The 25115-nt window shown below is 47.1% G+C and overlaps 1 protein-coding gene across 3 annotated transcripts in view; it reads right to left on the bottom strand.

Moving 5' to 3' along the window:
• USP43 (ubiquitin specific peptidase 43) overlaps positions 1 to 25115 on the bottom strand; it is a gene marked incomplete at its 5' end in the record, with an annotated part of 67164 nt that overhangs the window by 19252 nt on the left and 22797 nt on the right. For 2 of the 3 annotated variants that reach the window (XM_084761855.1, XM_084761857.1), the window contains 9 exons: positions 2752 to 3100; positions 3201 to 3327; positions 4180 to 4257; positions 6259 to 6362; positions 11337 to 11448; positions 14620 to 14755; positions 16225 to 16360; positions 19364 to 19499; positions 20926 to 21018. In XM_084761855.1, coding sequence (XP_084617981.1) covers positions 2752 to 3100; positions 3201 to 3327; positions 4180 to 4257; positions 6259 to 6362; positions 11337 to 11448; positions 14620 to 14755; positions 16225 to 16360; positions 19364 to 19499; positions 20926 to 21018 — 1271 coding nt within the window. The remainder of the gene's footprint in view (positions 1 to 2751; positions 3101 to 3200; positions 3328 to 4179; positions 4258 to 6258; positions 6363 to 11336; positions 11449 to 14619; positions 14756 to 16224; positions 16361 to 19363; positions 19500 to 20925; positions 21019 to 25115) is intronic. The other variant, XM_084761856.1, reaches the window with a different exon arrangement.

The following is a 25115-nucleotide window of genomic DNA, read 5'->3' as shown; positions in this document are numbered from 1 at the left end:
CTGTGGCAAGCTCTCTTACAGGGCAGCAAACACTCTCTTGCTGCTGACAGGAAAGCAAATTCCTACAAGCCCTTCTACAGGGCAGTGCTACAACATTTGTCAAAAATGCAGATCCAGGGACGGGGGTCTCGCTCATTGGCAGGATGCTTGCCTCACATGCTTGAAGCCCTGGTTTTGATGTGCACGCTAGCTATCTCCATCCAGAAAGTCCACCCTATCAAAAGCTTGTCCTGGAGGAAATGGCACACGTCAAAGGTCGCAGCAGCAATACTGCCAAGCAAAAGATTGAGCAGAATGTGTCCTGATCCTCCAAACACCAGTGTGGTAACCTCTAAGGTAGATTACAAAATGAAAAAAAAAAATCCAGCTACAGATTTATATATACAATATTCAACTCTTGTGTTTAAAAATGCGAGAGTGAAGCTTAAGGGCTTCTCTCTCCCCCTACTCCCCCCCCCCTCTCTCAACTTTTTACTGGTTCTTTGTGAATTTCACATCATGTACCCCAGTCTCACTCATCTCCCCCCTCCCCTTGTACCCACCCTACATCCTTGCAACCTCCTCCACAACAGAGAAAAAAAATTTTTCTTCATTGTAGATGCTGTAGTGTGTTAGTATGTTTAAGGGTCTCTATATTGTCAGTTGTTAAAGTTTTTTAAAAAATAAATACAAAGAACTAAAGTGCAAGCACAGTGCCCCCTGAATCCTGGTGGATGAAAAGACCCACACAGAAGAGTAGGGCATGAGTGATAAAGAGCCTGAATGCTTCCAGAGAGAAAACCAGACCCCAGACAAAGGGAAGGAAACTGACTGGTCCCAGCCCCAAAGCCAGAGGCTCTTCCTCGCCTGGATCCCATGGAGCATCCCCACCCAAAGACTGTGGGCGCCAACCATCGACCTAGAAGAATGCTCGACCCAACCAGGCAGGAAAAGCATTTTAAGACACATGGTGACTCAAATGTCACACTTCCATTGCCCTCTCTTAGGAAACTACGAGAAGGCATGCTCCCCTAAATGAAGAAGCTGGCGATTTTCTATGGTACTTAGTATGGAGCACCTATCCCTGTCACTTGACTAAACCAGCAGGATTCCTAACTGCACTCTAATTATCTGTTCTTAGACCCATAGGTAAGTGTGACTCTACCCTTCACCAAAGAAACTTCTCTCTGAAATAGACAAAGACCAGGACTCACAACCACAACAAATCAAGTTGCTGAGAAGAAGTGACCACAGGGTTAACCCAGCCCCAACTGACACATTTACAATGCAGCTCCTGCACCTGAGGCTGGGAACGCTGAGAAAGAAGAGGGTGGGAAGACTGTAAGAGCCAGAGGAAAAGGAAGTCGGCTGTGAGATTGTGTCTCCTCGAAATGTCAGAGAAGCTCCGTCCATGGAGTCTCAACCACATGGCTGCCTGCACAAGGACACCAACCAATAGACACGCTAACGCGGAGGGAGGGCGTTTCATAGGGCCCTGACCCTAGGCAAAGAGCTAGAAGCAAGTAAGGAAGAAACAGCCTTTCCCAGGGAAGAACTGCCCCCTCCCCAGTTGGTTACTAATACCAAGTGGTCAGGCCTGAGGCCATGCATATACATAACATTATACAGACTCAGCAGGCTGTAGTGCATGTTTAGGAATATGTGTGTGTACACATACACAATTGAGGAAAAAGAGGCCATGAGTTTGAGAGAACAAGGTGTGTGTGGGGGTGGGGCACATGAGAAGTGTTGGAGAGACAAAAGGGAAGGAGACAACTGATATATTTTAATTTCTAACAGTACTTGTATTTTTTAAATCTCATGTCAAAACAGCGGGAAAGACGCTTCCTGAGATGCCTATACACTTAGGTTTCTAGGGATTTGTGCTGAGCTATTTTTATCCTAGAGGAAAAAAACTGGGGATCCGAATGGACAGTGTCCTCCAGGCTGAACGGGTAACCCCTCTCACCTAGTGCAGGACAGCCACGAAGAGCGGTCCGGTAGCACAGCAGAGCAGCGCAAGAGTAACCTGGTGCCCACGATAGCCTTCATGTGACCGGCCACACCCTGCCCCTGTTTTTCTCTGCTCACTCACAAGGCCTTTGTTTCTCTGAGGGCACTGTACCAGCAGTGTGCCATCAGCGAGCACATCCCAAGCCCCTCAGGAGGCTCACAGGGACCAGCCACCACCTGACATGGAAGTGCTGCTGCCAACAGCTCTCCTACAGCCTTCTGTGTCTGGTCACCAAGACGGGAAAGAAGGAACGGTCAAGAAGTGGCCAGTCCCGCTATATCTAAGGATACTTACAGGGAAAGCTTTAAGTCACTGTAAGCACTGCCTGGAAGTGCTTCTCTGTCTACTGCTTCTAAATTAGCCAGATGAATAGTAACTACAAGCACCCCACAGAATAAAGGGGTGCCAAATCCGGTAAGACTCTCTGTTTTGAATCATAATTGAAGGCAAGCATCACGTCTTGGTTCTGGCACTTGCCCTCGCATACTCGATATGCCTGAAAATGCAAGTAGTTACTAGCATCGTAGGGCAACTATCTGCGTAAGTCAACACCAGCTTCCCAGAGGACTGGGCACTGTCTTTTTTTTTTTTTTTTTTTTTTTTTTGCCCTGTGTGCAGTGGGTGACAAACCAATCACAGTGAGCGGGGAAAGGGCTGGCCTTCAAGTAGTACCAATTCTGAGGACATCTTGAGGCTCTGGCTACAGCCAACTCATATGGCAACAGCTGGTGCCCACAGAGAGGCACGGCAAGGCTCACCTGTGTAATGCCCACCTTGCAGACTGCCATGGTGGTTGCAGACGGCATACAAGTCGTAGAGGAAGTCCAGCGGGTAGGTGGTGGGAAGACAGATCGGCTGCTTCCAGGAAGACCAGGGCCCTGGCCCTGCCTTGGAGTTGGTGCTCCTCCGGGCTACATGGGGAGCCATGTTGAGTCCAGACAGCGGGAACTTCACCAGTGTGGAGAGCTTGTTCCTTCTCTCCCCCACCTGGCAGAACCGCTTCAGGTGGATGATCAGGATATCAGGCAGGGTCCATAAACTCAACTTCACCACGCCCTGCTGGAGGACCTGGCAGTGAGGGCACTTCCAGGCATCGTCCTGGGCCAGCTGGAAAGGAAGGCGTCAGGACTGTGAGGTCACCACACTGCACAACCACAAGGCAGCCAGTATCCCCCTCCCAGCCAGGGAGTGGATTCCAGGGTGGGACCTGTTCCTCCTTGGTGTAAGACTGGAAACACTCGTCCAGTGTACAGCTGGGCTGCTGGTGTGCCTGCTGCTGCCGCCACACACTGTCCGCATCCTGGACCCGTTCCTCCTGGACGCTCCCAAACAGTCTGGATGGAGGGAGAAGGTTTGGCATTCAGAGCTCTGCCTCCCAGAAGAATCTAACTGTCTCCATACAGAAAACCTGGGCAGGGCCTCGGATGGGCAAAGCTACCCTTCCTGTGGGTGCTTAAAGCCTCCTTTACCCCAGACTTTGCACTCACTCTTAGGGAATCCTCTGTCTTCCCGACCAGCTCCTTAAAGAATCAAATCCTAGGCTTACCCAACTTAGCACCAGCCTTAACACCTGACAAGAGATGAACAAGTACGTGATGGATTGAAACATGTCCTCTTGCGAAGTCTGGCTCACATACTGAGGAGCTAGGAGAGGCAGCCAAGGGGAGTGACGCGCCTACATTCAAGCCAGCCAGCCTGGGTTCAAACTCCAGCCCTGTGTGCAAGCCACGTGACTTGGGCATTGCTTAGCCTCTGGGCATCTCAGCCTCAGCGTCTGGGCAGTGGTACTGATAATCTCATAGTTCTCCCACAAAGGGTCTGGAGAAGATGAAGCCAACGGCTCGTGGGAAATGCTCCACGAACTCCAAGCAGGGAGTGGCCCAGACTGAGGGCTACTTGAGCAGGTACTACTCCTAACACCCCCACTGACCCCCGTCATAATCACCATGCCCGTCATGGTAGCTATTTACACAGACAGTTCTAAGTTCTCACAGGGGAACGGGGGCCATTATATGTTGAGGTGTGTGTGTGTGTGTGTGTGTGTGTGTGTGTGTGTGTGTGTGTGCGTGCGTGCATGCAGGATCTTATACTCTAACTAGAGGAAACTCTAACTGGGTCCAGGAAAGGTTTGTGGGCAGAGGCATGTCCTAGCCAAGCTCTGCAGGAGTAAAATTCCACTAACTCACCGCTCTGTGACAGAGCTATCCCATTCCACCGCCAGCTTGACATGAGGAGGGCCTCCTGGCCTCCTGAGGTGCAGAGCCCTGAGGAGAGAATGAGGAAACCTGTCAGAAAACAGAGCTCCCTTCCCACAGCAGTCGGCTTTGTCCTTCCTCCCTGGCAGAATGTCTCAAACGAAAACACCCTGAAATGACTACAAGCCACACTGAAGGTTTCTAAGTGTGTGGAAGGCCTTAGCTCTGCCTACCTCTTACTGCACTCTACCGCTACTCTGAGGAGGTGGGAGCGCTAAGGTCTTCTAGCTGTCCCCCTGAATGGCCAGATACTTCTTCAGTATGACTATGAAACGTCTCCCACAGACTCACATCACCGGATGGTGACATTATTCTTTAAAGGGGAAGCTTAGCTGGAGTAGGTCACTGAGGTCAGTCATCAGGTGACTCTCATCTCTAACTTCTCTCTCTCTCTCTCTCTCTCTCTCTCTCTCTCTCTCTCTCTCTCTCTCTCTCTCTCTCTCTCTGTATCCTGGCAAATGTGAGGTAAAGAAGCTTCTCCAGTATGCGATGTTCAGCCTCACCAGAGGCCCCAGAAACAGGGCTGGCCATATGGACTGAAACCACAAGACAGATTAAAACTTCCCCTCCCTGAAGGTGTTCCTGTCAGGTACTTGGTCACAGCACCACGGAGTCAGACAAACACCCAAATGAGCATCTCACAGGAAAAGCCGGGACCAATGACTGCCTAGGAGAACTAACATCCTCATCTGCAACAGTGCAGAAGGAACCTCTGCAAACCCCACAGTCTTCCGAAGTCCCGCCCCCACACCATGCCTCCACTCAGTTCAAAAAAGGAGAAATGAAGGAAGGAAATGGAGGGCAGGACGGTTTGCCCTGAATCAAGAAGAGCAGACACAAGCAGTGGCCAAGTTCACACCAAAATATTGTTTAGGATTTGTGACAAGACTGTCATCAAGATGATTCAATAGAAGGTTCTGGACTCACAGAGGACACAAGGTAGGATGAGATTGCACACACTGGATAAGAGCACACATGCCAAGGACAGCTTCCATTCCATATTTTCAATATATTTTGCATTCCGTTGTCCTACTGCTTTCATGTACTCAGGTGCTTCCTCTTAACTCTTAAGTTCCTGTCATGAACTGGTTACAACTGGCTATAGGCTGGTTCCAGCCTGTGAAGCCCATGTTGAGGAACTGTCATCTCCAACACTGAATGCCACAGGACCCCAGTAATTCCTTTTCCTATCAGACCAAAGCATGTCCTGTCAGACTTGCCAGCTAAGGAGGGTACATACGGTATTTTTTTTTTTTTTTGGACTATAAGACACACCTCACCATAAGACACACCCAGTTTTTATAGCAGTAAAACAACAAAAACAGCAATTGGACCATAAGGCAACCCCTAACTCCCCCGACTTTTGGGGGGAACAGTGCATCTTATGGTCTGAGAAATAGGGTAAATGGGGTATTATGGGGGAGCCTTCTGGTCTACCTCTACAGTCTAAACTCAGCTGAAACCAGAGAACCTTACTGCAGAATTGGCTCTATGGAAACATGGACAAACGTATCAGATCACTAATGCAGAGAACAAAATCACCCATGGACATTGTGCTGGCCCTGAAGAGGTCTACGCAAGGCTGCACTGTGACAAGCTACTGAAAGGACATAGGAGCATCATGACGTCAGAGGCACAGCAGCTTTATCCCCTGGTCACAGTCCACAACCTTTTCCAATTTAGGACTGATGGTCCATGTGCTACTGTTCTCACCCACCTCAGAGGGGACACTCATTGCAACTGGGTCTGTGGCAAGACCTAACCGCATGATGGGTACATCAATGAGACCAGTCTGGGTACAAACCCAGGCTTCTCCAGTCACCAGCTGTGTACGTCCGAGCCAGGCGCTCTCTCTGGTTACTCTCACTGCTCCCTATCTTTGAGCGGCCATTCTTGGGCATAAGGTTAAAAAAAAAAAGGAGCAAAATGTGTCTAAGGACCCAACAAGGTAGCTGGTAGTCATCTTTGGTAAGCCTAGCTCAGTAAGAGCCGGAGCCATCTCTTCCTTACCTGTCAACTGCCCAGTGACAGAGGGGCCGGCTGTCCTGTGGCGATAGGTAGCTGCAGGCCAAGGAGAGTCCCACCACCCGGATGGAGAACAGAGTCCTCAGGTCCTGCCATGACAAAACCAGAGGCATCCGTTTATCACATGGTCCCTGTGCTAGCAATACACTGTGACACATAAATTAATCAAAGGTACAAGCAGTTTCCTTTGTAGTGTTTTGAATAGTCTCTTAATATCCGGTATTTAAAATGGAGAGCTACTAAGGCTTCATTGTTTTTAAGATCCAGTCTTTTAATATAGGGATCTAATGCCATGCTTGGTCTACTGTGTGGCATGCGGCGGCGGCATGTGAGGCCGTGTAAGCAGTTTGGAGAGACCAGAGACTGACAGTGTGGTGGACAGAGAAATGTTTCAACGCAGCGACGAGGAGACCGCTTGCTGCATTTGCTGTTGACAGAGACTGGTGTTGCCCCCAAAAGCACACAACTGACCCTAAATATCCGGGGGAAGTAAAGGGGTCTGCGCCCCCTCTCCCCGCTAATATTCTTTCTCACACTGAGGGTTAAGGGGTTGGTGGAAGGGAGGTAGAGGCTCCAATACCGCAAAGAAAATAGAGTTTAAAAATGAGCCTCAACACAGGGTCCTCAAAAAAAAAAAGTCAGTGGGACAAATAACACGATTCAAAAAACGGCCAGAGGATCTGAATACATGCTTCTCTAAACACATGCTGATGATAACGACGGTTGCTACCATTTGTAGGTAGGAAATGTGAACCAATGAACAGAGCCCACAAAGAGCTGTCGTTTAAACCCCCCAGAGCAGTTATATTTCTATCTATATTCTAATTTTAAAAGGGGAGAGGAGTAAGTGTTGGGGAGGAAGTGAAGAAACTGGGACCCACGTGCATGGTTGGCAAGAATGGGAAACAGTGCTGTGGAACTCGACGCCAAGTGCCTCACAAGGTTGTGCCCACAGCTGCCATCACGTCCATTAGCTTCACTCCTAAATCCACCGTGAGCCGGGGGACGTCAAGAGATGTTTGCACGCATGGCCACAACAACATTGTTCCCTGTAGTCTAAAGCTGGGACACCCCGCGTCCTGGTAACAGATACATGGATAAACGAAACGCAGGGGCTACACATAACTCAGTTCCGCCCAGGCTTAAAAATGGAGGCGTGGGATGGGGATGGCGTTTGGTGGCAGAGCACATTCTAAAGAGGCTCTGGGTGGGACCCCAGAACCACTCACACCCAGATAATAGGAGAACAATAGAAATCTATGTGGTAGCAGCTCAGCATCCTTGTCTCCAGCCTGAACTACTTCTAAGCCTGGGAGAGCTTTAGCGTGTGCAAGGCCCTTAGGTCCACCTCAGGCAAACTAAGAGCTGGGGGGAGGAGGGAAATCCGGCCTATGCGACTGGTACAAGAGGCTAGCAGGGAGAGAGTTCCAGGTAGGGTACTGTTACTTTGTTAAATGGGTACGGGGAATTTTGTAGGAGGACCGTTTTAAAATTTGAGAGTACAGTAGTAATAGTTACGCAGTATGGCAAACGCAATTAACATATACTTGTGAATGGTTGTTATATTTTTTTTTGCCAAAAAAAACAGATCAAATGCAGTCTGCATTCAAATGAAGAGATATAGCTTTTAAAGCTGTCGCTCAAGAACTTGGCTACGACCAAAAATAAAATTAAAAATTCCTTCTAAATTAAAACTGATGGCAGACATCTTCTCTTAAAATCATGGGTGAGGTATATGTCAGATTCTGTCTGGCAAGAAAAAAAAGAAGGAAAGCATTACAATTCTAGGAAAGAGTAACTGCCAGCACTCTGGAAGGGCAAAAGGTCCAAAAACACACTGAGACAACCGTGAGGGTTCCATGTCTTTGAACCCCCAATACTCTGAGGTCTATAAGCATTTCTTCTTCGTGGACTAGTTTCCGTGGGCTTACGTGTAGTGGTGTGATGCTAACTGGCAGAAGTGGTTCTCAACCCCTGAACAACCTTTGCACAGGGGGTCACCGAAGACTACCTGCATATCAGAGACTTACATTGCAATTCATAACAGTAGCAAAGCTAGTTACAAAGCAGCAACAAAATAATTCATAACAGTAGCAAAGCTAGTTATAAAGCAGCAACAAAATAATGTTATGGGTGAGGAGGTTACCACAACACGTGGCCCTGTAGTAAAGGGTTGTAGCATTAGTAGCATTGTAGTGTTAGTAGTGATGTTTGGGGAATTCCCCAGCTCCTGGACTATTATCAAAAGACAAACAACAACAACAAAACCCCTACGTATTTACCAACAATACATGTACAGGGTGAGGTTAATCTACGGTTTTGACAAGACCCAATCAAAGGCTGGGAGCCTGCTAACTTCAGGGACTTTGATTCAAAGCCATATATGGTTGGCCACAGAAGGGTGGTGCACCTTTTCAATCTGGGAGAAACAAAGAAACTCTCCCCTTGTCAGTCCTAACTGCCTGAGCTTTGCTGTCAGCACAGGGAAGCCATCCACTCAGCAGATCCCACCATCTATACGGAGGCAGCTAACCCTGCATAAAGACACAGCGCTGAGCTCACACACCCAAGTTTATATGGTGACCATAAAAAAAAAAACATGTTTCTTCAGGGATAAGTCTTTCCTCCCCCACCCCCCATAATTCATGCAAATTAATTCTCTCTAGCAAATGGTTCGTTTTTGTAAGGAACGCTTTCCTGTCCTCTATTCTAGGCTAAGCAGATCCATTTCGAGCCTTCGACGCATGTGTTCGCTGTGCTTGATATCTTCAGCTTAGTTCTGAGAACTCTGAATATATTCTTTTCAAATTCCTGCCATGTGGAGCCAATCTCCAATACAGTATTGAAAGGATAAGGCTGGGGGCAGGAGAAGTGGCTCAGGGATTAAGAGCACTTGCTGCCCTTGCATAGGACCCAGACTGAGTTCCCAGCTTCCTCAGGAGGCAGCTCACAAGAACCTGGAACTCCAGCTCAAGGGAATCAGACTCCCCCTTCTGGCCTCCCCCGGGAGTGCACGCGTGTGGTGTACACGCAGGTAAAGAGGCGCATACACACACACACACACACACACACACACACATCATCATCATCATCATCATCATCATCATAATAAATTTTTAAAGGAGTATGGGTTAAGTGGGAGGGCCACCCTGAGGGCGTTGCCACCATTCTGAGCACATGACCGCCAGAGCACACCGTGCCCAACTGCACATTTGCCAACTAGGAGGAGCATCCAGGGGCAGGCTGAGGCTTCCTCCACGTGAGTTCTGCTAGCCTCACTGGCAGTTTGATTAGTTCTTGACGTGGGAAGACTATAAGGACCCGGGAGCAAAAGTATATGCCTGTGCCAGGGAAAGGAGTAGGGACAGCTGGGGAAGGAAGAGCAAGCTGAAATAAATGCCCACATGAAAGTGGTTTCAACCCCTTTCAACAGTCTGCAGCGCGCGCACTCCAGGGTGGGGGGCAGCAGTGTGCACGGTCCAGAGTGGGGGGCAGCAGCGCGCGGTCCGGGGTGGGGGGCAGCAGCGTGCGTGGTCCGGAGTGGGGGGCAGCAGCACACGGTCCGGAGTGGGGGGCAGCTCCTGCTCTTACTAGCCAGCCTGACCTACTTGAGGAGCTTGCATCTAATTCGGGCTCTGCAGCACAGTGGACAAATCCTCTGCACAGAAAGGTTTGGACAAATATAGAGAAGGTCCCTAGCAAGTTCCTTTTTGGTATGAAGCCTAAATTAAACGTATAGGGTGACCTTTGAATAGGAAGAAATAGCCATCGGGAGAGATCAGCTACAAAACAGTTGGGCTTAACCCCACTAGAAGGCGCTTGTTAAACAGTTAAACACAAGCGCTTCAGACTACCAAGCAACTCTAAACACCCCAGCACCTTCCCCACCAGGGCGGTTCCTGACGCAGAAGCTGTAGACAATGGTTTTATGGCTGCTGAAAGTCAACAAGTTTTAAACTTCTTTAAACTTTTTTGTGAACACAAGAAAGTATTTTTCGTTGAGTTTGTTCTTGTTGTTTTGTCTTTTTTTTTTTTTTAATGAGACAGGGTTTCACTATGTAGCCTTGGCTATCGTGGACTTGCTTTGTAGACCAAGGTGGCCTCAAACTCACAGAGATCCACCTGCTTCTGCCTCCCCAAGTGCTGGGATTACAGGCATGCACCACCACGCCCGGCTTTCCTTGAGTTTTTAAACCCAGTTTCTCAAAACAAAATTACTGTATTATCTAGATTTTCACTCATGGACATCAGTATCAACAGCCATCGACTTTCAGCAGAAATCCCATCTTAAGGGCTGGGCAAAGGCACTTGCTGCCAAGCCGGACAACCTGAGTTCAAACCTTCCAGACTCACACGGTGGAAGAGAACCAGTTCCCCAAAGCAGTCCTCTAACCTGACACGAGCATAAATAAACACAATAAGTAGATACATAAATAAAAACAACAACAACAAAAATCCTATCTCAAGCCAGGTGTGGTAACCCGTAACCTCAGAACCTGGGGAGGTTGAGACGGAAGAATTATCACAAGTTCAAGGTCAACCTGGACTACAAAGTAAGACCTTGTCTCAAGAGAGAAGGTTAGGTGGGAAGAGGAGGGAAAAAAATTATCAAGTATCTTTAAATTTTGATGCAGATGTGTAAGCTACAACTTATTAGGTGCCAGCCCCTAGTGAAAATTATGGGAAGTCATAAAAAACACAAAATTGGTAATAATAACCCAAATGCTACTCTTTATTTCAGTGGTCCCTGTAAAGAGTGTCTCTCCTAATGTCAGCTGGGAGGTGGCGGCGCACGCCTTTAATCCCAGCACTTAGGAGGCAGAGGCAGGCAGATCTCTGTGAGTTCGAGGCCAGCCTGGTCTACAGGACTAACTCTGTCTTGAAAAACAAACAAACAAACAAAAAACAGAAGAAAAAAAAAACAATAACAACGACAACAACAAAAAACACCACAAGCCATAATATGGTAACTCCTTGCATATAAGTCCCACGTACTCACGCACAGGCACGCACGCACGCACGCCCAGGCACGCACGCCCAGGCACGCACGCATGTGTACAGACCTGTGCGGGGATCTCGCTCCTCATGAGGCACCGAACCTTGCTGAGAATACACTGTTGAAGGTGGGCCCAGGAAATTGTTCTCTCTTCCCGTATCAGGAACGGTGGCCCAAACCTGAAAATCCAAGGAACTAAGTTATTTCCGCAGAGGAAACTCCTACCAGAGTCATGGACGTTTGCTTCGCTCTGGTTCCTTTCCAAAGGATTAGTAAATAGTTAAGAGGCAAGAACTGCGTGGATTTGCCAGTTGCTTATATATGCTGCCACATAGCTACAGTACAGACTGAGGAGAAGAGAGGGAGGGGATGTGGGGACCAGAGCAGGGCATCCAGATGACACACCTCCAGTGTCCTGTCCCAGGAATATTCTCATTACTGTGAAGTTTTCCACATCCCAACCCACTGAAAATCCAGCATCAGCAGCAAGCACAGGATGTATACTCAGGCCCCGCCCCCAAAGTCCCACCCCTCTGCCACAGGCACTCTGGCTGTGAGAAGATCTGATTGGATAAGGCAACGCTGTTGAGTCAGTGTCGGTAAAGCTGAGCACAAACATGAAGGAACCGGTCTGCATGTGGAAGGTCACTGTGCAGCCACCAAGCAGGCAGGCCAGCTCACCAGCCTAGTCCTGTGCGGTTAAGCATTTTGAGTCCCTTCCAGTCTGTTGTTATTTAAACAGCGCTGCGCATAGCAGGAACTAGACAGATCCTTAGACACCGATCATCCACCACGTGTGACCAACTGTTCTCCTAGGGTGGAGGTTTATAAATAGATGGGCAAAGCCAATGCTACTTTACCTCCAAAATGCCCTACAGAAATGCCATGTCAGTTTGCCAGCAAAGCAGGTGCCTTTATTCAGACCCCTAGATAAAAGTTTTTGTTTTGTTTTTTGTTTTGTGTTTTTTTTTCTTTCATCTTGGCCGATAATTTGCTGTATTCTTGCTCAGAACGTGTAGTGTAGATTTCCTTAGCAATCTGAAGAATTGGAATAGAATCTCACTACTGCAGTTAGAATTTTCTCATTGCCAAGGACACTGAATCTCTTATCCTACAATTACACTTCTGTGGGCTCATCTCACTCTGAGACGCACTGAGGCATTTGAGTGAGAGCTAGGTTTCCTAGGACTGATGTCAATTCTTCACTCTCACAAGCGTACATATTTTCCCTCATTTTCTTTTGCTTTTACGTTTTTTATGATTGGTTTCAGTTTAAAATGTTTTAAAAAAAATTTTTTTTGAAACATAAGCCTCCTCCTTTGTGCCCCCCTCCCCCCAGTTTTATGTGCTATAAAAACAGCCTCTTCTACTGAAAGACATAAATATTCCATGTTGGTTCTCTGCTTTGCCTCCCTTGGTGAGAAAGGGACTCGCTCAGGGGAGTGCCAGCACACTCACCCACGCTGCTTTTCCAATAGTTGTTTATGGTGACTTTTCTGTGACTACATTTTTAATTAATTTGGTATTTATATGTAAAAATTTACAGCAAGAGGAAAGAATGTCTTAAAATAAAAAGAAGCAGGTTGCTCGGCCTTAGTTGTTGGATAATGCATCTATCCACTCCTAGGACTATGAAATATGCCATTTTATCATATAGTAAATACCTAAAGATACTTTGGCCTATTCAGTTCTGCTAATATTTTCATATTCTTTTACCCATATCATATTTTAACAACTGAATTTTTTTGAGCTGTATGTCACCGTGCATACCTGTGATTCTAGGAGCTAGTCAGGACACTGAGGCAGAAGGATCATCAGTTTGAGGCTAGCCTGACCTACATAGGGAGTTCAAGGCTAGCATGGGCTATAGAGTAAAACCCTATCTGAAGGGTCCAATCAGCAGCAGCAGCAGCAGCAGCAGGGTTGTGGTTGCCGCCCTCTCTCATCCTCCTTTCCCTCCTCCTCCCTGGTTCTCTCTGGTTATTCCTCCCAGATAAACCTTAGGAATGTCTGTCTTATCAATCCTACAGATCTCACGGGAAGTCTACTGTGTTTTTATTTTGTTTCACTTTGCTTACATAGTGCTGGAGATTGATTCCGGGGCCATGTACACGCTAAGCACATGCGACAGCACTGAGCCACACCAGAATCCCCTCTGTGCCTTTTAAGATGTGTTTGATTTTGTGCATGTGAACGTTTTGCTTGGATACATTGTGCGAGCACCACATGCATGCCTGGTGTCTGCGCAGGCCAGAAAGAATGTCTGATCCCCTTGAAGTGGGGTTAGGGATGGTTGTGAGGAACCCAACGTGGGATGCTAGGAAGCAGCTCCTCTTCAAGAGCAGCAAGTGCTCCTAACCACGGAGCCACCCCTCCAGCCCCCAGAATTCATGACACACTTTATTTGCATTTCAGTCGGCGCCTGATAAATATACAGTCTTACAGGGCAAGCAACGCTTCAATGCACGCACACACTATAGAATGATCAAATCAAGGTAATATCCATCACCCCAGACAGTTACAATTCCTTTTAAGACACTTAATCTGACTACATCAGAAAGTTGTCTGGTTTTGAATATTTATATTATAACCAATCACTTTCCTGAAGCCTTTACTTAGTTTGAGTTACTTTGCAGTTCATTTTTTCTGGGCAGGCTGCCAAACTACAAACAGTGGTGGTTTTGTTGTTGTTATTTTCTTTACTTCCACCACCTTTTTACTTCCTGCTAGTGATGGGTTTGCTATGTAAGCCCACGCTGACCTGTAACTTGCTGCATAGCCGAGGCTGGCCTCACAGTCGTCCTGCCTCAGCCTCCAGACAGACTAGGGTTACAGGTGTGTAAGGCCATGCCTCCTCACTTTCCTCTTGTAGCCAGTTTGCCGCACTGGGCAGCTGCTGCCAGCCCTCACGACATGATATAAAGTAGTAGTGGTGCGGGCAATCACAACTGCTCCTGCAATTTACAGGAAACCTCTGATGTTTAATTAAGGATGGTGTCAGCCATCTGCTCAGGGCAATTACAGCGAATCCTCTTGCTCAGAGGCACTCTGCTCTCATCTTCTACTTTATTAGCACTGGGAATAGATACTTATTTCATCAAGTTAGAATTACTCTAGATAGAATCCAAGTTTAGAACCCAGTGTGGTGGTCTACCCCTGTAATCCCAGCACTGGAGTGCTACAGACAGGAAGGTCAGGAGTTCTAAGCCGGTCTTGGTTACATAGTGAACTGAAGGCCAGCCTAGGCTACATGAGCTGAAGAAAGGGAAGGAGGGAGAGAGGGAGGAATGCCAAGTGCAGGTCTACAAATCGCACTGAATCACATGAGAGCAGGAAGGAGATTCACATACCTGCTTGCCTGCTGCCCCGACCCCACCAGGTTGCAGAAGAGGATGACCACCCTATTCTCGCTGTGGAGAGGCCCAGAGAACCGCTGGCTGTCACGGACTGCCAAGCGCGGTGACACTGACACACCAGATGGACGAGCTGGAAGAGAAGATGGCAGCAAAGCATCTATTCACCGCTGGGGGAAGGACACCTGGCATACAAAAGTCATGTGCATGTGATGTGATTGTAGATGTATGACTTTAAAAGGATGGGCCTGGGTCGATTTAGCAATTTTCAAAAGTAATCTGAAAAGCACCTCAAAATTACTTGGGTTGCTTTTATGTCTCTATCCAAGAGAACCTCAGAGTGTCCCCTACCATGGACAAGGGAGAGAGGGCCTGGCCTGGCCTCTAGTTCCAACCATTTCTGAAATATTGATTTTTTTTTTCAAGGAAAATATGTGTTACTCATGATTGAATTTGAAATGAGGACTTATTTCCCCAGGTTATAGCATAGTCGAGGTCAATTAGTGTTTTGTTCCAGATTGCATGGCTCAGATTTCTCCTGTTGATGCAGAAAACATCAAACACCTGCTTTGCGCAGCTCACTCACTGCCTAGGCTACCTAAGGACAGTGGCTCAGAGTGCAGAGTTCACCTGAGGGATGGCAAGTCGCCACTCAGCATATCAACCCTACAAATACTATGCTTCTTCCTACTATCCATACCTATGATAGATACATTCTCATTTTTAAATTAGGTGCAATGAGAGGATAATAACAAAAAATAATAAAATAGAATGGTAACAAGTTACTATCGTAAAGGTTATATAATATTGATCAAGTGTGGGGCTGGGTGAAGGGTCTACTTGACTTGCATTTGTGAGCTGCTGGGTTTGACCCCCAGTACCACAAAACAAAGACACACATTAGCAAAGGATGCTTCTGAAAATTTCCGTTTAATGTTTCTAGAGCATAGAGGGAGTAGGTAGCAGAAATTCCAGAAAGGAAATCTGGGGCAAGTGGGAGCTGCTGCATACTGCAATGGGGTCTTTAAGCATGGTCTTCTAAACTGGCTAATTGTGCTAAAATGTACACTGATGTACAATGAATGTGAGCTTTAAAAACATTTTGTTTTAAAAGACCACATTTACCTATCCAAGATTAATCTCTCTCTCAGTCTCTTTGCCTGTCTACAGCTCAACAGGTAGAAATTTGTCTCCAGATATGGACTGTGAATTGTAACCGTCCTGAAACAAAGAGGACACCAGCACCTCTTGCTGAGCAGCGATTCTCAAGAGTGTGGTCCCGGACCTGCAGCATCAGCATCTCCAGGAAAGGTGATTGACTGACGTGCAGATTCCTGAGCTCCCCCCTCAGGCCTTTTGAATCAGAAACTCTGAGGAAGGGGCCCAGAAGTCTGCTTTAAGTGGCCCTCTGGGTAATTCTAGTATTCTCTGAGATTTCAGTATCAACCATCTGTAGATAAGTTACAGAGGAAATGAGCCTAAGAACTCCAAGGGTTGAAGGTTTTTATGCCTTAGCACCCCAGAAGAGCCCCTCAAACGCATGACTCATGCTTATGCCATGGCAAAGTCACTCAAAACAAATTACGGAAGGCACTGCTGTACCTGAGAGTGTCCCCGGGCCAGGTGAAGGAGGGACTTGGAAAGCGTACACGTTATCGCCCTCTGCGATGGTATTCAGGTCCTCTTCATCAAAGAATGACCGCTGGAATCCATTGGGGTACAGTTCAACCAAGATCACCTGAAAGGAGAAGGGCTGTTTTCTCAAAAGGAAGCCAAAAGATAAGGACTCAAAAGCAGGGCCAGCGAGATGGCTCCGAGGGGTAAAGTGCTTGTTGACAAGCCTGGTGACCTGAGTGTGATCCTTAGAATCCACATGATGGAAAGAAAGAACTGACTCCAGCAAGCTGTCTGCTGGTCCATATGTGCACATGCGTGCGCGCACACACACACACACACACACACACACACACATACACACACACACACGCTTAACACAAAATTAAAAAAAATAAATAACTCGGAGCCTGAAAACACATTTCTCCTTTCCTTCCAAGTGCCAACATATTTTTAAATCATAAAATAGAGCAAACATAACAATTAGATTAATCACAGACATCTTAACTGCAACCATACAAAAAATAAATAAATAAAATCTAAAGTTTTATACCTAGCTAACCTACCACAGCACAAGTAAAATAAAAGACACTTTGGATAAATAAAAACTGTTTCCCATGATCAGCGTTCCAATGAGAGGGCTTCAAAGCGGTGTCACTAACTTTTCTCACATAATGTCATGCTTGAAAAACACATTTGTGGAACACAGGAAGGAGGAAACGGTTTACACTACAGGAAAGAGACCTGGCTGCACCAGAAACCAAATCAGCACCACAATACACACATTACACAGAGGCCATCTGAGGAACATTGGCTGGGAAGTTCTCTTGAGAAAGATAAAGTTCAGGCTTTAAAACAAAACAAAACCCTGAATCAGAAAAAAAAATTGAGTTATAAAAAAGAAATGAATCAAACACAATAGTACACATTAGATTTAAAACGTGTTTAACTAAAGCAGAGGGATGAGGGGAACACTACAGTGTAGAACAGTAACAACTGCTACCTAACTACCTACGGTAACTTTTTTGGAGGAGTTAATGTCAGAGTCCAGACAAGTCCTCAGTACGTGTCCCTGCCTGGCCCGGAACCTGCAGCAATCCTCCTGCCTCAGCCTCTCAAATGCTGGATTACAGGCATGAGCCAGCAATGCCTGGCTACTATCTGTAGTAATGTCCAAATCAAAAAGATGTGAGGACATGGATGCACACCAAGACCTGTGTATTGTTTTGAGGAGATTTCACACTAGGCTTGGCTCATTATTCACTTTTAGTAAATATAACATAAATTAATGTATGCATCCCAAATTACAAGTCAGAGAATAAACACACCCAGATATCGCCATTACTATAGACAAACATGCCAATCAAAAAGATCAAAACATCACTGGGCAGTGGCAGCACACGCACTTAATCCCAGCACTCAGGGAGGCAGAGGCAGGCAGATCTCTGTGAGTTCAAGGCCACCCTGGTCTACAGAGTGAGTCCAGCACAGCCAGGGCTACACAGTGAAACCCTGTCAAAATAAAAACAAACAAAAACAAAAGAAAGAAAGAAATCAAAACATCGAGGGATCAAGAGGGATGTTTGGATGTTGAAGTTCCAATCTGACTGCGCATCCTGGGCTAACACCATGTAAGTTCCATCCCCCTCACAAATGCATCTGACACTTCACATTCCTGACTGTCCCGCTGCTGCTCGGCGTCAGCCTCTCAGATTGTCCCTTTCGATCTCTCAGGACTGTCATTTCTCCAACCAAATGTGCTCTCCCTCTTTCTCTTTACACACACACACACACACACACACACACACACCCGTAGAACACTCAAGAGTTCATTCATTTTCACATTTATTTCTTTTGTGCAAGTGGGGGCCTGGTGTGTACAAACCACAGCACGTGTTTAGAAGTCAGAATATAGCTTTCCAGACTCGGTTCTCTCCTTCTACCGTGTAGCCTCTGGGGATTGAACTTGGGTCATCAAGCTTGGTGGCGATCACCATTACGCCTGAGCCATCTCGTTAGCTCCACGTCAGAGTTTACAAGGAAAATACGCGTTATGTTTCCCCTGTGTGAACATTTCATAAGAGTCCTCAGGTAGAGACGGAGGTCAGGATGGCTCAGGCAGGGGTAGGAGGGAGGCAGCAGGGTGATAGGAGCCTTGGTAACCAGGGTGGTTATACAAATACACAGACGTAGCCACAGCCTTAAGACGCGTAGACTTTGTTGTGTGTGCATTACAGCTCATCCAGCGAGGGCCTCACACGGGCTTTTGTTTGTTTGACTGTAAAAGGTTCTACCAGGTTACATTTTCCAATTTATAGTTTAAGAAACAGAAGGGCTGGTCAGTCACCTGCACAGTCCAGGTCAGAAAGCTGTACAGCAGCCGAGTCACACTAGAACCCACGTGGGGCCCCTCTGCGACGTGAGTTGTAACTGTCGACAGAGTCCACTCAGGATCACCACAGAAACATAGCTGCGAGTGCCCACGGGATCCCCTAGGGAGGCCTAACTGAAAGCATAAGCCACATGCATTCAGACCCCAGCTTAGCCACCTCCTTGCTGTGTGACCTCGGACAACTCACTTAACCCTTCTGAACCGCCCTCCTGGCTTCCAGAACGAAGATCTTTGTAATACTTTCTTTGCAAGAGTAGATAGGAGTAACTCATGGCGTCAGCTGAGCACAACAGTGCGTGCCTATACTCCCAACACTGCGGAGGCCGAGGCAAAAGGATGGTTACAAATTCAAGGCCTACTCTGGACTATATACCGGGGTACCAGGCCAGCCAGAACCATGTAGTGGGACCCTATATCTCAGAAAGGGGGGAGGGAGAGAGGGGAGGGAGAAAAGGGAGGGGCAGACGAACAGAGGAAACAAGCATAGGGCAGTGACCTGCACCAGCAAGTGCGGCTGGTTAGCTGCTGTTGGATCACAATTACCATCACCTTCTGAATGGCGTGTCCCCTTGCGGCCACCCTGAGTAATGGTGCAGGGAGAAGTCAAGGGCAGGTCACCACAGACACCAGGGGACAACTAATCAAACAGAAGCCAATGAGTCATGCTGGAGCCATCTGGGAACCACACATTAGCCTGGGCAGCTGGCCCAGTCAGCATTCTGCCACCCAGCACACCTCCTCTGCCGGGACGCCTCCTTCCTCGGCAACCATCTTCCTCAAGGCCGCCACCGTACTGAGGATCGGCACGGCCAGGCCAACCCGTAGGAACCGCTGGCTCTTAGAGGGGAAGACCAAAGTGACACTCAAGAATCTGGAAAACAGAAAGGGAGCCGAAATCCTTAAAGGACTGACAGGATTGGTCCTTCACCAACACCACAGACTGGTTTAGCCCTTAAATACAATTTGCTAGTTGGGTCCCTGCACTTTAGGTGCCCTGCCACTAGGGGGCAGGAAAGAGCCAAGTCTCCCAAACTGCTTTTCCAGAGCGGTGACCATAAAAGGGTTTTGAGTGGATATCACACCACTTGTATCTCTGATTTCATCACTGTAACTTTTAAAGAGATAGCATATAAGAAACAAACAAACAAACAAAAAATCCCCTGCATTTTGTTAAATAAAACAGCGAAGGTGCTTCTTTTTGAAAAAAATCAACTCTATCGGTGACTTTCTCCTCTATGAAAATTTCTCTTACCAATCTCCACTTTAATGTCCCCTCACAACTCCCAGAGCCCACTCCTAGGGGAGGATGGCTGGTGTGCTGCAGTAACTATCCAAGTCACACGCTGGGATTTGAACCTGAGAAGTCTGTCCCAGGGTCCCGGTTTTACGATGCTATCAAGGCTCCTTGGCAACAGCCTACACTTTCTGATGGCTGTCGGCGGGTATATAGCCCACGTCACTGTCTAAGTGTGTGCAGACAGCAGGGCAGCTCTGAGCAGCGGGAGACGAGGCGGTCGGGTGCGGCTCTGTGAAGATGTCCGGTGTTCTGCTACATCTTAAACATGTCCACAGGAAGAGAAAGGCGGTAAGACCGAGGAAGGTGGGAGCACAGTGAAGGAACACTTTTATCTCCACACCCGCACCGGCTCCCACATTCAAACTCACCAACCTTCCAGGGACGGCACTGGCCTGGCCAGCTGTGCTGATGGCAAAATGGGCTTCTGGGAAAAGCTGCACCGTTAGTCCCTTGCTTTTAGATACTGCAGCCCACTGCTCTCTCACTCACTCCAATGCCACTTCTCATCTTTACCAAACAAGCCTTTCTTTCTCTTTCTTTGCCCCTTCATGAAATCATTTCCCTTCAGTGCCTACAGACACTTGGGAGGCTAAGGCAGAGGGATGGACAGCTTGGGCTACAGAATGAGACTTTGTCGAATGAATGAATGAATGAATGAATGAATGACTTCCCACACCTTTATGAAAAAAGGAACAGTAGTTTGTGACACAGCAGGGAAGAGCACGTAGCAACAGATGCTCCTGTCTGTCTGAAGCGGGGCCTGGGGCAGCTCCTGAGTGGTCCAGAGACCTAAGTCAGGGCACAGCATCGACTCAGCCTGGACACACAGGAGCATCTTGATCCTCGCTCCTTTCTCTTTAATTGCTCACTCAGTAACTGAGTGTCACCTGATTGTAAGACTGGTCTCTAGAGAAATGGTAAGTGAAAAAAACGGCAGATACTGGACCAGAACCTTCCCAGGAAAGAGGAAGGATGGGTCAACACCCAGGCACTCACATACCTCGTCTGGCGCAAGGGGATGGGAAGAGACACACACAGGAAGGGATCGAACGTGTTGCTTTGTTTCAGGCAGTGAGGACAAGTCAAGGAAGATCTGTGAAGGCAAAGAACAGAGATGAGCCGTCATCACGCTTAAATAGCTTGATAGTCCTCGAAGCCCTAGACACTGAATGATACTACAGCATCTCCTGTCCAGCAGTTCCACAAAGAATTGAAAACAGGTATCCAACCAACTACTTATATGTAAATGTTTCTTGCAAGTCCTGTTCACAAGAGTCAGAGGGTGAAACAACCAGACCATCCAGCAATAGATATGGGGTAAACAAAATGTGGTAGGTCCACAACGTGGAATACAACTCAGCGGTAAAAAAGAAAGAGTTCTGAGACCTTGAAAATATTATGCCAAATACCAAGAAAGACCCAGCCACCAAAGGCTACCTACTGTATCACTCTGTTTATATGAAATATATAGACTAGGAAAGCCAAATAGACGCAACACAAGTTGGAGGTTTCCAGAAGCCAGGGGAAGTAGAAGTGGAATGTGACTACATCCCAGGTACGAGCTTTTCTCTTTGGGTGATAGAAAGTGTTAGTATTCTGCTTCAGTCTGCCTACCTGTGATGTCACTGCCTACCTGTGATGTCACTGCCTACCTGTGATGTCACTGCCTACCTGCCAAGGAGGCGTTGGCCCTGCCAAGGGCCATATAAAAGACAGACCTTCCGCCAGACCCTCCTCCTCGTGGTCTCTCTCTCTCTCTCTAATCTCTCGCTCTACCATCTCTCTACTCTCAACCCCTCTCTCTTCTACTTTCTCTCTCTCTTTCTCTTCTCATTCTCTCTCTGTCTCTCTCTGTCTCTCTCTCTCTCTCTCTCTTCCTCTCCCAGGTACCCCTTTTCCCCTTTTCTTCTCCCCGCCCCCATGTTCAGTTAATAAACTTCTCTACAACATAATATCTGCTGTCTGGTACCTCCTAGCTATCATTATCTTAACTATTAAATATTAAAAAAGGATTTTCCCATTTTAAAGGGACAAGAGGGAGGAGGAAGTTTCATGTCTCTGCAGAGAGGATGAGAAGAAACCGCACACAGCAGCTTTCAAGGCAAAGGGGTCTCAGGACCTCTTTATACCTGGGGTTTAGCTTCCCTGAGCCCCCAAAACACACAAATGGCTCTTTTTGAAAATTACATTTATCTATTTGATAGGGAGGGTGGAGGATATGCCAGTCCCCTGTCAGGTCAGAGAACAGTCTTTGAGAGCTGGTCCTTTCCTTCCATCATGTGGGCTTTGGCAAGGAACTTAGGTCATCAGGCAGCAAGAACCTTGACCCTCTGAGCCGTCTCACTAGCCCACAAACAGATTTTTTTAAAAAGATTTATTTATTTACTATGTATACAATGTTCTGTCTGAATGTACGCCTGCCTGACAGAAGAGGCCACCAGATCTCATTATAGATGGTTGTGAGCTACCATGTGGTTGCTGAGAATTGAACTCAGGACCTCTGGAAGAGCAGCCAGTGCTCTTAACCTCTGAGCCATCTCTCCAGCCCCACAAACAGATTTTTAAAGGTCAAGGTTTCCAGGTTTTTCTGCCATAGATTCTATGTCAATGAAGGGAGGGAGGGACTCTGGCATCTTAAGTTTAAAAACTTCCCAGGAGCCAGATATGGTGTTTCACAGCTGTAATGCTAGACTCAAGAGGCTGAGGCAAAGAATGGAAAGGTCTAAGCCAGCCTAGGCCATATAGCAAGACACTATCTCAAAGATAATAATCGTAGTAGTAGTAGTAGTAGTAGTAGTAGTAGTAGTAGTAGTAGTAGTAGTAAATAATAGTAACAACATCATCATCATCAACAACAACAACAACAATAATAATAGTAATAATTAGGAACAACTATTGGGATGCCCTTCCTTCACATTGAGGAGTGTCCCTGTACTTTGAATTGTTAATTCTATGAGTGAGGTGGAAAGCTAAGTGCCGGCAGGATGTCAGTACTGCCATTTCTATGGCCTGTCATCCAGCTTTCTAGTTGTAAATGCTTGTCCTTCCTCGCCTGCCAAAGGGCAACACTTAAGACGAATCTGGCATTGTCTTGATGCTGATTGGCTCAAACTGAAATGTGGCTTTTTGTGCAATGAAAAGCCTGAGCCCCCAGACCTGGGGCATGAAGTACAGGGGTGGGACTTCCGGGCAGGAGAGCCATGGGACTTCAGGGGGGCAGAGAAGACACAGAAGGGAGACAGACGGAGTGGAAGAGGCAGTGAGGACCACATAGAGATGGCACAGAGAACAAGTCAGAGGAAGTGAGTAGCTGGCTGAGAGACTGCCCCAGCAAAAAGCCAACAGCTCTAAACTGTCTAGAAGTCTCCATGTCTTAATTAAACTGCAAGTGAGCCCACAAAAGCCCCCAATAAACAACAACAACATAGAAAGAAGGCCAAACCTATGTATTCACCTGAGGCGTCTGCTCATTGCCAGATCTTGGAAATACAAGCTATCTAAGTGGACAGAAGTTACTAGAAGGTTCGTAGTGACTTAGAAAACAGTCCTCCGTGGTCTTTTGTTTCCTTGCTTGTTGTGTTGGTGGTGGTGTTGCAGTGCAGGGCCTTAGGGCTGCTAGGCACACTCTGACTACACTGCACCACACCCCAGTACCCAGTCCTTTCTGCTTAACACTAACCCCAGCTCACGCTACTGGGAATCTCACCAGGGAGAGCCAAGGTAGTAGTGTTTTGATAAAAAGCAGCGTGTCCCCCAGCATTCACATGGCACTGGACATGGCATTTATGGGGTTCCCTCTGCTACCCAGTTTCTTTCCAGATCCTCTGACCTCTTAGGATCGCTGTGTGCAGCAAAGGCGTGAACCGCGCCACAGGTACATTTTTGTGTTTGGGAAATGTCCTAATCCCTACTTCACACGTCTCTTCTTTTAGCCTCTTAAAAACCAAAACCAGATGCATATTTTTTTTCTTTCATAAAGTTGCATCATATCAAACTGGTCAAGAATATGACCTTGCTTTCTTTTCTTTAAATTTATCTATGCCTGTCTGTGTGTGTCAGCATCTGAAGGTGCCTGCAGAGGCCAGAAGGGGCTGTTGGACTTTTGGAACAGGAGTTGTAGAAGTTTGTGAACTGCCTCACGTGGGTTCTGGGATCAACAATTCACCCTCTGCAAGAGCAACTGAAAGATAGAAAAGTTGCTTTTCAACCCTGGCCACTTGGTACCTTCCGAGATGGCCTCAGGGCTATTCTATGCTTTCCAAGAAAAGCCACACCCCCATACCTGTCCCGAACCCCTGACAGCACATGATGTCCCAAGCTGAGCTCTTGCCCCCTCAGGGATAAAATAACTAGTAACCAATCATTTTAAAGGGCATTCTTAAGAACCAACCATGGTCCAACAACTCTACTTAACTGCCAATTCTGCTTCTGTAAGGGTATAAAAGACCCAAGCTTTGCTTATCCGGGGTCTCCAGCTGAATAGAGCTTGGTAGACCCCGTCGTGATGGATCAATAAACCATCCCCTGCTATTTGCATCAGACTCTCGTGTCTCGCTGGGCTCTGGGAAGTAGGACCCAGTGTCCAGGTCTTACACAGTAAGTGCTCTTGATGGCTGAGCCACATCTCCCACCCCAATATGACCTTTATATTAGCCCAAATCAGAAGATGTGTGATTTCAGAAGAAAAAAAAATTAAATATTTTCTAAGTAATTGGCTAATTGTTTGCAAGCCTCTCACGGTGGTGGAAACTGAACCCACAAAATTGTATTGTATCAAACTTCATGGAGTTGTATCCTATCCAACTGGTTCAAGGCTACGACAAGCATGAACCTTACCACTAGGCTACACCCCCATCCTAACTTTGTAAAGAGCAAGTATAACATATCATTCTTAAGTTAAATTACAGAAAAGATGGGAACTATACCTGTTTCTCAGAAGTTGGGAAGGGCAGATTGAATATGGCCAGTAGGCCCAAAAAGCAGGCAAGGAGGCCCTGGGTTTAGTAGTACTCAGATAGAAGAGGGAGACCCTACAATTACCCATCACCCTCAGATTCATAAAGGAACTGACAGCATCCCAGGTGGATCCTCCTCCATGGAAACAAACAAATTATAAGCATTTACTATATCAGCTTGGAGCTGCCCCCCCCCCACCCATCCCTTCTGGCACCTCAAAAGCCTTTCCTTGCA

Source organism: Acomys minous, assembly GCF_964271855.1.
Source record: "Acomys minous genome assembly, chromosome: 16".
NCBI lineage: Eukaryota > Metazoa > Chordata > Mammalia > Rodentia > Muridae > Acomys > Acomys minous.
Note: the sequence above shows the minus strand (reverse complement) of the source record. Positions and strands in the feature narration are given on the sequence as shown.